The sequence below is a fragment of the Chiloscyllium plagiosum genome, unplaced genomic scaffold, assembly GCF_037043375.1.
Source record: "Chiloscyllium plagiosum isolate Xiang-an unplaced genomic scaffold, Cpla_swu_hap1 HiC_scaffold_2, whole genome shotgun sequence".
NCBI classification, from domain to species: Eukaryota; Metazoa; Chordata; class Chondrichthyes; order Orectolobiformes; family Hemiscylliidae; genus Chiloscyllium; species Chiloscyllium plagiosum.
In genome coordinates this window covers 131,092,782-131,107,096 of record NW_028270140.1, presented here as the reverse complement: position 1 = coordinate 131,107,096, position 14,315 = coordinate 131,092,782, and the positions used below count along the sequence as shown (strand labels likewise).

General features: G+C 40.9%; 1 protein-coding gene across 3 annotated transcripts in view; it reads right to left on the bottom strand.

Annotated features, from left to right (window-relative positions):
• The window catches only part of LOC122557528 (uncharacterized), a 103,021-nt gene that overhangs the window by 49,116 nt on the left and 39,590 nt on the right, over positions 1-14,315 (bottom strand). For all 3 annotated transcript variants that reach the window (XM_043705278.2, XM_043705298.2, XM_087973632.1), the window contains exons 14-16: positions 11,609-11,732; positions 9,015-9,218; positions 973-1,865 (exon numbers count right to left, since the gene is read on the bottom strand). In XM_043705278.2, the coding sequence (XP_043561213.2) occupies positions 973-1,865; positions 9,015-9,218; positions 11,609-11,732 (1,221 nt within the window). The remainder of the gene's footprint in view (positions 1-972; positions 1,866-9,014; positions 9,219-11,608; positions 11,733-14,315) is intronic.

The following is a 14,315-nucleotide window of genomic DNA, read 5'->3' as shown; positions in this document are numbered from 1 at the left end:
CATTACAGACACTAATGCAGGAGGTAATCAGGAGCAAAGATGATGTCTGTCCACAATAGGCCAGAAGCCCCTTTGACAAACTCCAAGGTGACAGTGGGAGCTCTTAGTCACCAGAGTCAATGTGAACAATATTACCATAAGGTCCTGGATGCAATGCCAAAATAAGTTAAAGACTTAAGTTAAAGACATGTGATCAAGGTCAGGAATTTCACCTTCAAATGTCATTCCAGCCAATGGATCATGAGTCTCAGGCATTATTTATTTTTCTTTATTATTTTATAGGAGATGGGCACCAGCTATTGTTGTCCATACTGGATTGCCCTTGAACTGAGTGGCTTGCGAGAACATTTGAGGGAGCCATTAAGAGTCAGTAACATTTCTGTAGATCTGCAGTCACATGTAGGCCAGACCAGGTAATGACAGCAGATGTCTTTCACTAAAGGGGTCTGTTGAACTACATCAATTGATACTTTTATCACATCATTACTGAGACCAACTTTCAATTCCAGATTTGTTGACTGAATCTAAATTTCCGGGTGGGATTTTCACCCGTGCCCCATAAGCATTTGTCTGAGCCTCAGTATTCCTAGTCTTGTGACACTGGCACGACACCATCATTTTCCCAAATTAGATTTCCTAAATTCAGCAATAATATAGATGATATTATACTGGCAAAGTTACAAGATGTTGTGACAAAATATTCTTTCAGATTCACAGCCAGCAGGTATACAGAGAAAGGAAGGTGTTATGACAAAATATGTTTAAAAAAGTATATCCAATCAGTATGGAGTGACCGTTCACTCCAATGGGACATCATAAATTCCTGTTCCTAGAGATAACTATGTTCATGAGAAAGAATCATCAAAGTTCATATAATGGAAGCTACACATTATGTCCTCTGTGAGAACCTGTAACATTTGATGTCACATACATTTGAGGTTGACTTACATTGAATGGAATTCATCACCTTACCTCTCTAGCAGCATTGTTGCTTGGAGATCTTCTTCCACACTGACAATGGATAAACCCCAGGCTTTATGTAACAGAAACTCAAAATTAAAAAGACAGTCAGCTATCAGGGTCGATACTTGATTCGACCTCAGCAGATGGTGAGGAATTCCATTCAACTTTCGTAGATTAAACACGTGGTTTACTTCAGAATCCTTTTTGAGCACCCAAGCCAGAGGTTGACTGTTTCGCTCCTCTTGCTGGCTATAGTTGTTTGATTCTCCTGGGACAATTGGTTTCCCAAAAAAATAGTTTGCTATGGTCATGTGTAAAGATAGTTGGGCATCATTGGATAAGTAGTACCTCTTTAAGCAATTAAGTTTCAGTGCTGAATGAGACCAGTTAAATGTATAAGTGTTGTCTGTCCTGCACTCTGCTATGTGAATGTTCAAGTCTCTTCGAAGTTTCATCCAAAGTACCAGAGGGAACTTGAAAATTGAGATATTTTGGAACTGCTGGATCTCCTGCATGACCACCCGGTCCGAAGATAGCAGATCAGTCATTTCATCCAATGTGATGCCATTTCTTGACAGTGTCAGCAAACCTGCTACTTTCTTCACAAGCTCCACTCCATGTTCCTTCTCCATTCTACTAAGAATGGCTGAATACAACTGTTGTAGACTTTGGGGGAGAAAAATATCTGAGACTGGGATGTAGGATTGCCAGTTGAGGGACTCTCTGTATGCACACTGGAGATAGAGAGGGGTAGGACAAGCAGAGCAGCCTTCCAGCAGTAAATACAGCTGGTCAGCTGCAAGTCTTCGATGGTCTTTGTCTAACCAATGACTGATTATTTTCTCTATTTCGGTGGAGCTGAGTGGTGGCACATGAAGAATATTCCCATGTTCCTTCAACTTCTGTTAAAAGAGTTGAGACTTTATGATATAACTGTTTCACCCCTTTCTTCATTGGTAAAACATTTTTATCATCACATTCGTCTATGTTAATCATTGACAGGATGCAGCGAAATATCAAGACAAAGTGGATGGAGTGCATAATTCAATAAAGACTGAGACTGTGATTAATAAAGTTTAAGGGATGCTGGGCTTTATAAATAGAGCATAAAAACAAAGAAGTGATGATAAACCTGTCTAAAAATCTGGTTTAGGTTCAACTGGCATTGTGTCCAATTTTGGACGTTGCACCTGAGAAAGAAAATGGGAGTTTTAGAGAGCATACAGATAAAAAAATCATGAGTCTTTAGTTCCTCATAGATAGATTGGCGTAGCAGGGAATGTTCTCCAGAGAAGTGTGAAAAGGTATCTGATGGAGGTATTCAAAAGTGAGGGGCTTCTGGACAGATAAAGCAGAGAAACTGTTGGAGGCATCGACAACCATTGGACCCCAATTTGAGGTAGTAAAAACAGAAAATGCTGGATGTACACAGCAGAACCAGCAGCATGCTTAGAAAGAGTTTGCATTTATGGTTGACGATCTTTCATCAGAACTGGCAGAAGTTACAGATCTAATCGATTTTGATTCTGAGTGAGGGGTAACAAGTAAAAGACAAAAGAAGATCTATTACAGGGTGGGAGACGGGAAAGGTTGAATAACATGGTGTTAGTCTTCCAGTGTCAAAGGGAATGGCGACAGGGCAAGAGAAAAGAAGCTAAATATGTGGTGAGAGCAGGTGCGTTGCTGAATGGAAACAAAAATAAGAGAAAAATTGAAATATGTGAAGAGAAGGAAACAAAATGAAGGGCAAAGTTTATGATCTGAAATTGCTGAACTAAAAAAGCTGAGTCCCATTGGTGCCAAAGTGATAGGTTTTGTTCCTCAGACTTACATTGAGCTTCACTGGAACAGAGCAGGCCAGGGATGGAGATGTCAGCATTACAGCAAAGTGGAGAATTAGATTGACAGGCCTCAAGAAACTCAGAGTCAGGCTTGTAAATTAATGGAGGTGTTCACAAAGTGGCTGCCCAATCTGCGTTTAATCTTCCCAATGTATAGGAGACTGTATTGAGAACAGCGAATACAGTGGACTACATTGAAAGAAATAAATATAAATTCTTGCTTTTGCTGTTGACTGGCGGGATCAGGGATGGGGATGGGGAGGGTCCCAAACAATGAGGAAAGGGGAGGTAAAAGGTGTTATGGACTAGACCCCTTAAAGTATATTAAGAAGATAACCTCAACCCCAACTTCTTCTTATTTTTAAAGGCAAGTGTAAGGCATTGTATTCCAGATGCAATTTGATTGGTCAAACTACCAGGCTTGTAGCAAAACACATTTTACTATTACACTATAGTTAAAATATAAACAAAATAAAGTTTGAATAACTTAATTCTATGGGAAAACTTAACAGAATCATATTTAACTACTAAACAGCATGTGGTCCGATATAGTAACATCCCATAAACATGTTCTTGGCAAAGGTAAGTTCAGTAAAATGGATTGTCTCACATGCAATTCGAGCAGCAGGAAGAGAACAGCTCCCCCCCTCCACCCTCACACCCCACACACACACACTCAGCTCCCAGCTCTTAACTGTAACAGAGAGAGAGATGTAGCAGCTTCCACAGCCAACTTCAAGACCCCAGCAACCACTGAAAGTTAAACCAAACCCTGGTTCTGTGGGATCTTGTCACCATCCTTGCACGCTGCTTCTTTTGTTCCAAAACTAAAACCAAGGCTTTACGAACTGTTTACTTCATTGACATGGAACAGCTGCTTTTTACCTCTGTCTCGACCTCACTTCATAAAAAAGACAGGACAAAATACATCAAGAGAAGGGGACAGGGGGAATTGAGGAGTGGACTAGGGTATCATAGAGGGAATGATCTCTTCAGCATACAGAAAAGAGAGGGAAAGATGTGTTTGATGTTTGATGGTAACAGGTGGCAGAACGTACTTGTTGAATAGAGAGACTGGTGGGTTGGAAGGTGAGGACAAGGGAACCCCATCATATTTCTCAGAAGGAGGGAGTGGGCAGTGCAGAAATGTGGCAGCCGTGGTCAAGGGATGGGGATGGGGAGGGTCCCAAACAATGAGGAAAGGGGAGGTAAAAGGTGTTATGGACTAGACCCCTTAAAGTATATTAAGAAGATAACCTCAACCCCAACTTCTTCTTATTTTTAAAGGCAAGTGTAAGGCATTGTATTCCAGATGCCTATCAAACAAGATGGGGTGGAATCCTCAATTTAGGGTAAAAGGCAATATCTCAGAAACGCTGGAGTGGCAAGCTGCAACATTGGAACAGATACAATGGAGATGGAGGAACTGAGAGAATGAAATGGTTTGGTTACACGTGAAGAAATTCAGAGGTGACTGTGAGAATCAGTAGGCTTGTAATGAGTAGGAGCAAGTGTCAGAGTTGGCATTTCCAGACTTGACATCCAGTTCTACAATTTTGCATTTCATGACCCATTTTGTTTTCTTGCCTTTGCATGTTTCCTTATATGTTTGTTTTCTGACTGTAGCACATCGTCTCTCGGTACATATTTTGAGTTTTGGTTTTTTTGTCCAATTCCCTTCTGACCTTGTAAGACTGATTCATGGAGTCATAGATTGTAATAGAGGTGTCCAGCATAGACACAGACCCTTTGGCCCAGCTCATCCATGCTGACCAGATATCCTAAATTAGTTGAGACTCATTTGTCAGCATTTGGCCCATGTCCCTCTAAATCCTTCCTATTCATATACCCATCCAGATGCCTTTTAAATGTTGTAACATCCTCCGAGATGGATTCTTAGAACAGCTGGTGCTGGAGCCTACCAGGGAGAAGGCAATTCTGGATCTGGTGTTGTGCAATGAACCGGATTTGATCAGGGATCTCGAAGTGAAGGAGCCATTAGGAGGTAGTGACCATAATACAATGAGCTTTATTCTGCAATTTGAAAGGGAGAGGGTACAATCAGAAGTGACAATATTTCAGTTGAATAAAGAGAACTATGGAGCTATGAGGGAGGAGCTGGCCAAAGTTCAATGGTGCAATACCCTAGCAGGGATGGCAGTGGAGCAACAATGGCAGGTATTTCTTGGTATAATGCAGAAGATGCAGGATCAGTTCATTCCAAAAAGGAAGAAAGATCCTAAGAGGAGGCAGGGGTGGCCGTAGCTGACAAGGGAAGTTAAGAAACATATAAAGTCAAAAGAGAAAAAGTATAACATAGCAAAGATGAGTGGGAAAACGGAGGACAGGGAAGCTTTTAAAGAACAACAGAGGATAACTAAGAAGGAAATACGCAGAAAAAAAAAGAGGTACGAAGGTAAACTGGCCAAAAATATAAAGGAGGATAATAAAAGCTTTTTTAGGTATGTGAAAGGAAAAAAAATGGTTAAGACTAAAATTGGGCTCTTGAAGACAGAAACAGGTGAATATATTACGGGTAACAAAGAAATGGCAGAAGAGTTGAATTGGTACTTCAGATCTTGTTCACTGGGGAAGACATAAGCACTCTCCCAGAGGTAATAGTGGTTCAAGGACCTGAACTGAAGGGAATTTATATTTGCCAGGAATTGGTGTTGGAGAGACTGTTAGGTCTGAAGGCTGATAAGTCCCCGGGACCTGATGGTCTACATCCCAGGGCACAGAAGGAGGTGGCCCTAGAAATCAATGATGCATTGGTGATCATTTTCCAATGTTCTATAGATTCAGGATCAGTTCCTGCGGATTGGAAGGTGGCTAATGTTGTACCACTTTTTAAGAAAGGAGGGAGAGAGAAAGAATGGAATTATAGACCAGTTAGTCTGACCTCAGTGGTGGGAAAGATGCTGGAGTTAATTATAAAGGATGAAATTACGACACATCTGGATAATAGTAACAGGATAGGTCAGAGTCAGCATGGATTTATGAAGGGGAAATCATGTTTGACTAATCTTCTGGACTTTTTTGAGGATGTAACTCTGAAGCTGGCCAAGGGAGATCCAGTGGATGTAGTGTACCTGGACTTTCAGAAAGCCTTTGATAAAGTCCCACATAGGAGGTTAGTGAGCAAAATTAGGGCGCATGGTATTGGGGGCAAAATACTGACTTGGATTGAAAATTGGTTGGCTGACAGGAAACAAAGAGTAGTGATAAACGGCTCCTTTTCGGAATGGCAGGAGGTGACCAGTGGTGTATTGCAGGGATCAGTGCTGGGACCGCAGCTTTTTACGATATACATTAATGATATAGATGATGGTATTAGTAATAACATTAGCAAATTTGCTGATGATACTAAGCTGGGTGGCAGGGTGAAATGTGATGAGGATGTTAGGAGATTACAGGGTGACCTGGACAGGCTAGGGGAGTGGACAGATGCATGGCAGATGCAGTTTAATGTGGATAAATGTGTGGTTATCCACTTTGGTTGCAAGAACAGGAAGGCAGATTACTACCTAAATGGAGTCAAGTTAGGTAAAGGGGCACTACAGAGAGATCTGGGTGTTCTTGTACATCAGTCAATGAAAGCAAGCATGCAGGTACAGCAGGCAGTGAAGAAAGCTAATAGCATGCTGGCCTTCATAACAAGAGGAATTGAGTATAGAAGCAAAGACGTTCTTCTGCAGCTGTACAGGGCCCTGGTGAGACCACACCTGGAATATTGTGTGCAGTTTTGGTCTCCAAATGAGGAAAGTCATTCTGGCTATTGAGGGAGTGCAGCGTAGGTTCACGAGGTCAATTCCTGGAATGGCGGGACTATCTTACGTTGAAAGATTGGAGCAACTGGGCTTGTATACCCTTGAGTTTAGAAGGCGGAGAGGGGATCTGATTGAGATGTATAAGATTATTAAAGGATTGGACACTCTGGAGGCAGGAAGCATGTTTCCGCTGATGGGTGAGTCCCGAACCAGAGGACACAGTTTAAAAATAAGGGGTAGGCCATTTAGAACAGAGTTGAGGAGAAACTTCTTCACCCAGACAGTGGTGGGTGTGTGGGATGCTCTGCCCCAGAAGGCTGTGGAGGCCAAGTCTCTGGATACTTTCAAGAAAGAGTTGGATAGATCTCTTAAGGATAGTGGAATCAAGGGTTATGGGGATAAGGCAGGAACAGGATACTGATTGAGGATGATCAGCCATGATCATAATGAATGGTGGTGCTGGCTCGAAGGGCAGAATGGCCTACTCCTGCACCTATTGTATTGTCTATTGTCTATTGTAACTGTACTTCTACAAATATTACAACACATTATTTTAATGTCATTACTGAGGAACTCAGATCATTTATCCTTCGTTCTTCATTATTTTTGGTTCCTTCTCTTTATTTATTATCTGTGCCAGGCTTACCTCTGCCAAGAAGACAGAAATTTGATTGAAATGTGTCCATGAAACTTTAAGACAAGTTCTAGTGTTGTACCCACCTAATCTTGCCCTTGAAAAATAACTTCTTCCTATGAGAAGTTCTGGGTCTGCAACTCAGCTCATTTCCTAGTTGGCTCCAGTGAGATCAGAAAAATATCAAACCTACATTTTGCCACCTGTGAATCGCCAACTTCTTAGTCTAAATCATTTTCCTATTTTTAAGGCCAAAGTAACATTTTTATGAGGAAGGGCCACTCAACTAAAATATTAACTCCGATTTCTCTCCACAGATGCTGCCAGACCTGCGGAGCTTTTCCAGCAATTTCTGTTTTTGTTGTGTGTGTGTGTGTTTTTAATATTTAGCAATTTCAGGAGATGGTATCATTATGGTCACATGATACTAGAAAGCTCTGACAGCCAATGCCATCACAGGTGAGGTGGTTCTTACTGGGCAAATGACATATGTTATAATTAAACCCTGGTAAATCTGGTTAAAGCTCAACACTGTTCGGATTTTATTAAGTGTGGGAAGGAGGTAGAGTGGTGCAAGTTGTGTATATGTGGATGACTCTTTAAGGTAAGCTAAGACTTAACTGTGAGCTCAGGGTTGTCTATGTGTTGTAAGATTGTTCCAAAAACTGCTTTGGGCAGCTCATTCATCTTGTACATATGATTAATAAAGGCCATATTGAACAACTTAGCTTGCAGACTCTCAGACACAATAGGTTAATCCCAATCAGGAAAAGTTCAAAGAAAACATATGAGAATTTCTGCAACTCAATGTCTATATTGTTTACACTCATGGCCCTGGAATGATTAGACTATTACAATTATCACATGACCAGGCAAATGTGGCCAGTAATGCTGGAAATTGTGTGTCATGAAGAGGATACCTTCAGCCGTTCACAGCACTAAGAAAGGTGCTTCTATGTAATCACTGGATAACTACTAGTGTATAATACAGTGTTCACCTCAAGGATTTGGCAACCCAGAATTAAAATCTCTGTTGTCTCTTATTATAGATTACAGATAATTTCATGGACAACATGCCTGTCTCTTCCTCTGTGACTTGGAGGTGCCAGTGTGGACTGGGGTGGACAAAGTTAAAAATCACTCAACACCAGGTTATAGCCCAATAAGTTTATTTGGAACCACTAGCTTCCTTGTTGAAGAAGCAGCACTTTGAAACCTAGAGTTTCCAAATAAACTGTTGGACTATAACCTACTGTTGAGTGATTTTTAACTCTTTCTCTGTGCAAAGACGAGTTTCAAAATGTTTCTTGGAGCATAATGTTCATAAGATTGAACACATTTAAAGAAAGCATTCACACACTGCAATAGACAAGGTGCATATCTGACCTTTAAAGATTGGAACAGGTGCTAGCTAGGCTACCTTGTATCCACTGTATGCAGCACATTTATAGCCATCAGGCTGAACAATCCAACATGTCAATACTTATCTTAAGAAAAATGGATTAATAAAACAATATTGTATTCACCATGCTGTCAGAAAAGCAACAACTTTGTAACCAAATTCCAAAAACACCATGAGGTTTTAGAGTTATGTAAGATTTACTGTGTTGCATTGATATTTAGCACAGTTAACACCAGATTAAAACTGATGAATGGTAACCTTTCAGTTGTTTTTATTGGATTGTAAGTATTGAATGATATGAGGAATCTAAACATAGCCACATTCACAAACGTATCCAAATTGATTTGTAGAAACTGTATAATGAGTCAATTAGTCAACCTTTGTTGCTTAGCAGACTTTATTACCTTTAGTGTTGCCTGATTCTCCTCAACGGACATGGAAGCAAAGAAATAGACATTTTTTGGCAGTTCTCTTGGCAACCAGGAAAGGTTCCAAGCATTGTAATCATCAGATAACTCCTCCAAACCATCCAAAGTGATCAAGAGAGGTTCATCTTCTGTAGCAAATTCCAGTAGTGAAGTGAACTCATTTAGCAAACCTGAGAAATCCTAAACATAGAGCTGGATTAGTTGGGAGCTGAAGGCATTATTAGAGATATGTACAGAATAATATAATTTATTGTTAGGCCCAAGTTTATACTCTATGAACTGAATTTTGAGGCCTTCTTCCTGATGAAAACAGCCTAATAAAAATAGAGTATTAAAGTTTTCCATGTCAATGCTGCCATTGCAATGGCCAACTTTTTCTTTATTCTTTCATAAAATGTGAGCATTTCCTGTGGGTCTGGAGTCACATATCATCCAGACAGGAAAAGGATAGCACTTTTCCTTCCCAAGACGACATGAATGAACATGTTGAGTTCTTACAACTATCAATGATAATTATTATGGTTATCATCACTAAGACCAGCTTTATATTTGAGATTTATTGACTGGTTTCAAATGTCACTAATTGCACTGGTGGGCTTTGAACCCATAGCCCCACAGCATTCGGCTGAGCCTCTGGATCATTAGTCTAGTGACAATACAGTCATCTCTCATAAACAACTGCACACCCCATTCTGCTGCAGTCCTCTGAGTGGGTAGTTCGAGTTGCTGCCAGACATTGTAATCTAGGTCCTATGATGTCAATTGCATCTTGGAGCCATTTTTGAACTGATGTAACCAGTGTGTCCAGCAGCATCAGGTGACAATCTGTTCTCAGGTCTCAAAAGGTAAATAAATGCCTCTTGACTGTTGTAGGGCCTGAGGAAAGTTCCTGTGGTTTTCCTTAACACTGTCTTCCACATGAATTGGAAATAGAAGAGTTAGAATTAGGATTACTGGCTAGCCAACTCATTCCACTCATCAGATTACACTTTCAGAGAAATTTCAACCATCCTATACAATCATCACTTCTCCAATCTACAAGTTCACTGGTGAGAGTCACAATCGTCTTCAATCTCCAAACCTGGCTGTAGGAGGTCTATTATGTGAAATAATTTTGAGAACCTCTGCAACATTACTTTGTCCAATTTGGAATCTGGGGTCTGGCTTTCGAAATTTGTTATAAACAGGACAATACTCAAACTCAGAACTTGGAGGCTACAGATTAAAATACAGCTCTGTGTTGTTCAAGAATTGACCATGAGGGCAATGAAATTGAAGACTAAGTCTTTCTTGAACAGCTCCATGGCAATTCCATTCACTGTATTGAAGACTGAACCCATTTGATTGTCTCATAGAAGTAGAGTCCAAGAGTCATAGGGCTGAAACAGACCCCTCAGTCCATGCCAATCAGATATTCTAAATAAATCTAGTTGCATGTTCCAGCATTTGCCCCATATCCTTCTAAACCCTTCCTATTCATATAACCATCCGGATGCCTTTTAAATTTTGCAATTGAAACAACCTCCACCACTTCCTCTGGCAGCTCATTCCTTTCAAATACCACCCTCTGCATAAAAAGGTTGCCCCTTAGGTCCCTTTTAAATCTTTCCCCTTTGACATTAAACCTATGCCCTCTTGTTTTGGACTCTCCTACCTCAGGGAAAAGACCTTGTCTATTCACCCTACCAATGCCTTTCATGAGTTCATAAACCTCTTTAAGGTCATCCTTCAGCCTCTGATGCTCCAGCCTATTCAGCCCCAGTCTATTCAACCTCGCCCTATAGCTCAAATCCTCCAGTCCTGGCAACATCCTTATAAATCTTTTCTGGACCCTTTCAAGTTTCACAACATCCTTCCTATAGCAGGGAGACCAGAACTGAACACAGTATTCCAAAAGTGACCTAACCAATGTCCTGTACAGCCGCAGCATCACCTCCCAACTCTTATATTCAATGCACTGACCAATAAATGCAAGCATACCAAATGCATTCTTCACTATCCTATCTACCTGCAACTCCACTTTCAAGGATGTATGAATCTGCACTCCAAGGTCTCTTTGTTCAGCAACACTCCATAGGACCTTACCATTAAATGTATAAGTCCTGCCCTGACTTGCCTTTCCAAAATGAAGCACATCACATTTATCTAAATTAAACTAATTATTTAAATTGACTTGAATCAATGTCCACTCAGGTAAGGTAGACAAATATATTGTTCAAGTGAAATTAAAATATCGATGAAAATGGTCTGGTTGTTTGTCAGTGGATTATAAAACATCTGTATATAATATTGTTACAGTATTCAACTGTAAAGTTAGAAAGTTATCCAATGGAAGGGTATCATTTTCTGGAGCACATGGAGGGAATTTTCCTCTTCACTTCCTGACAGTAATCTGACACAACAGATTGTCAACTGGTGTAGTCTCAGTCCAATTTCCAACCCACAAGAATCAATGCATTGAAAATTGGGCCATTTCTGAAACAGTCCAGTGATACACTTCTTGAGATTATTGCTGAAGCATTGAAGGTGGAAACTGTAGGCGTACGGTATTCTATATTTAGTTATAATACCTCTGAGAAAGAGATTGCTTTATCATATATCTCAGCAAGTTGGACACACAGGCTGCGAAGAAGCAAGCGAATACTTCGGGTTTCTCCAGTCACGCCAACAAAACGAACAATTTTCCGCAAATCTCTGGAACAAGAGAGACATATGAGCTTTGAAGCTGCTGCATAATGCAACATCACAGGAAAGAAACTGCTAACACAAAGATTTATACATACTTTCTGTGCTCTAAGTGTAATATTTCAACACGATAATCGCATTAACAGTGACTGGGGTTTACAGTTGAACAACTTCAAAGATTGTGTGGTGGAACACGATTCTTTGCATGCTTTAAAATAAATAAAGCTGTCTGAACAGAAGTCTCTGACTGTCAGTTTAGTGCCTATTACAAGATTAGAACATCGCCAGCCATTAAAACATTGAACAAGGACAGGCAAGCGAGGGCAGAAACAAAGAATGGAGATCTGCCATCTTCACTGGTCTGGCCTAAGTGTGAATCCAGACTCACAGCAATGTGGTTGACTCTCAACTGTCCTCTGAAATGGTCTAGCAAGCCACTCAATCATATCAAGTGCTACCAAGTTTCACCAAAGGAATGAAACCTGATGGACCGCCCGCCATTGACTGAAGCACCGGAACAGACAACAGCAGAAATAGCCTGTAGATCCTGCAATGTAATCTTTACTAATATCTGGGAGTTAGTGCCAAAACTGGGAGAACTGTCTCACAGACTAGTCAAGTATCACCATGCTAAATGGGACAGACGTTGAACAGATCTAGCAACTCAAAACTGGGCCTCCATGACACATTGTGAGCCATCAACAGCAGCAGAATTGTACTCCAACACAATCTACAACCTCAGTCAGTCATTGCCATCAAGCCAGGGAACCAACTCTGGTTTAGTGGAGATTGCAGGAGGGTATGCCAAAAGCAGCACCAGACATATCGGGTGTCAACCTGGTGAAGCCACCAAACAAGTCTACTTGCATGCCAAGCAACATAAGCAGCAAGTAACAGACAAAGCTAAGAGATCCCACAATCAAAAGATCAGTTCTAAGCTCTGCAGTCTTGCCACATCCATTCGTAACCAGTGGTGGACATTTAAACAACTCACTGGAGGAGGCTGCTCCACAAATATCCCCATCCTCAATGATGGGGGAGCCCAACACAATACTGCAAACGATAAGGTGGAAGCATTTGTAGCAATCTTCAGCCAGAAATGCTAAGTGGATGATCTATCCTGGTCTCCTCCAGTCGTCCCCAGCATCATTGATACCAGTCTTCAGCCAATTCGATTCATTCTACGTGATATCAAAAAATGATTGGAAACAGTGGATACTGCAAAGGCCATAGGTCCTGACAACATTCCAGCAATAGTACTGTAGGCTTATGCTCCAGAACGTGCCGCTCCCCCAGCCAAACTGTTCCATTACAGTTACAACACTGGTATTGACCCAACAATGTAGAAAATTGCCCAAGTATGCCCTGTACACAAAAATAGGACAAATCCAACTCTGCCATTACAGATACATCATTCTACTTTTGATCATCAATAAATTGATGGAAGGTGTCATCAACAGTGCTATCAAGCAGCATCTGCTCAGCAATAACCTGCTCAGTGACCCCAGTCTGGGTTCTGCCAGGGCCACTCAGCTCCTGACCTCATTACAGCCTTGGTTCAAACATGAAAACAAGAGCTGAATTTCAGGTGAGATGAGAGTGACAGCCTTTGACATGAAGGTTTCAGTTGACTAAGTATAGCATCAAGGAGTTCTTGCAAAAGTGGAATTAATGGGAATCATGGAGTAAACTCTCCACTGGCTGGAGTCATATCTAGCACATAGGAAGATAGTTGTGGCTATTGGAGATCAGTCATGTCATAGTGTGAAAGGTTTAAATGGATAGGAATTTCTTAATTGTGTACAAGACAATTTTCTGATTCAGTATGTGGATGTACCTACTAGAGAAGGTGCAAAACTTGACCTACTCTTGGAAAATAAGGCAGGGCAGGTGACTGATGTGTCAGTGGGGGAGCACTTTGGGGCCAGCGACCATAATTCTATTCGTTTTAAAATAGTGATGGAAAAGGATAGACCAGATCTAAAAATTGAAGTTCTAAATTGGAGAAAGGCCAATTTTGACGGTATTAGGCAAGAACTTTCAAAAGCTGATAAGAGGCAGATGTTTGCAGGTAAAGGGACGGCTGAAAAATGGGAAGCCTTCAGAAATGAGATAGCAAGAATCCAGAGAAAGTATATTCCTGTCAGGATGAAAGGGAAGGCTGGTAGGTATAGGGAATGCTGGATGACTAAAGAAATTGAGGGTTTGGTTAAGAAAAAGAAGGAAGCATATGTCAGGAAGAGACAGGATAGATCGAGTGAATCCTTAGAAGAGTAGAAAGGCAGTAGGAGTATACTTAAGAGGGAAATCAGGAGGGCAAAACAGGGATATGAGATAGCTTTGGCAAATAGAATTAAGGAGAATCCAAAGGGTTTTTACAAATATATTAAGGACAAAGGGTAACTAGGGAGAGAATAGGGCCTGTCAAAGATCAGCAAGACGGCCTTTGTGTGGAGCCACAGAAAATGGGAGAGATACTAAATGAATATTTTGCATCAGTATTTACTGTGGAAAAGGATATAGAAGATATAGACTGTAGGGAAATAGATGGTAACATCTTGCAAAATGTCCATATTATGGTGGAGGAAGTGC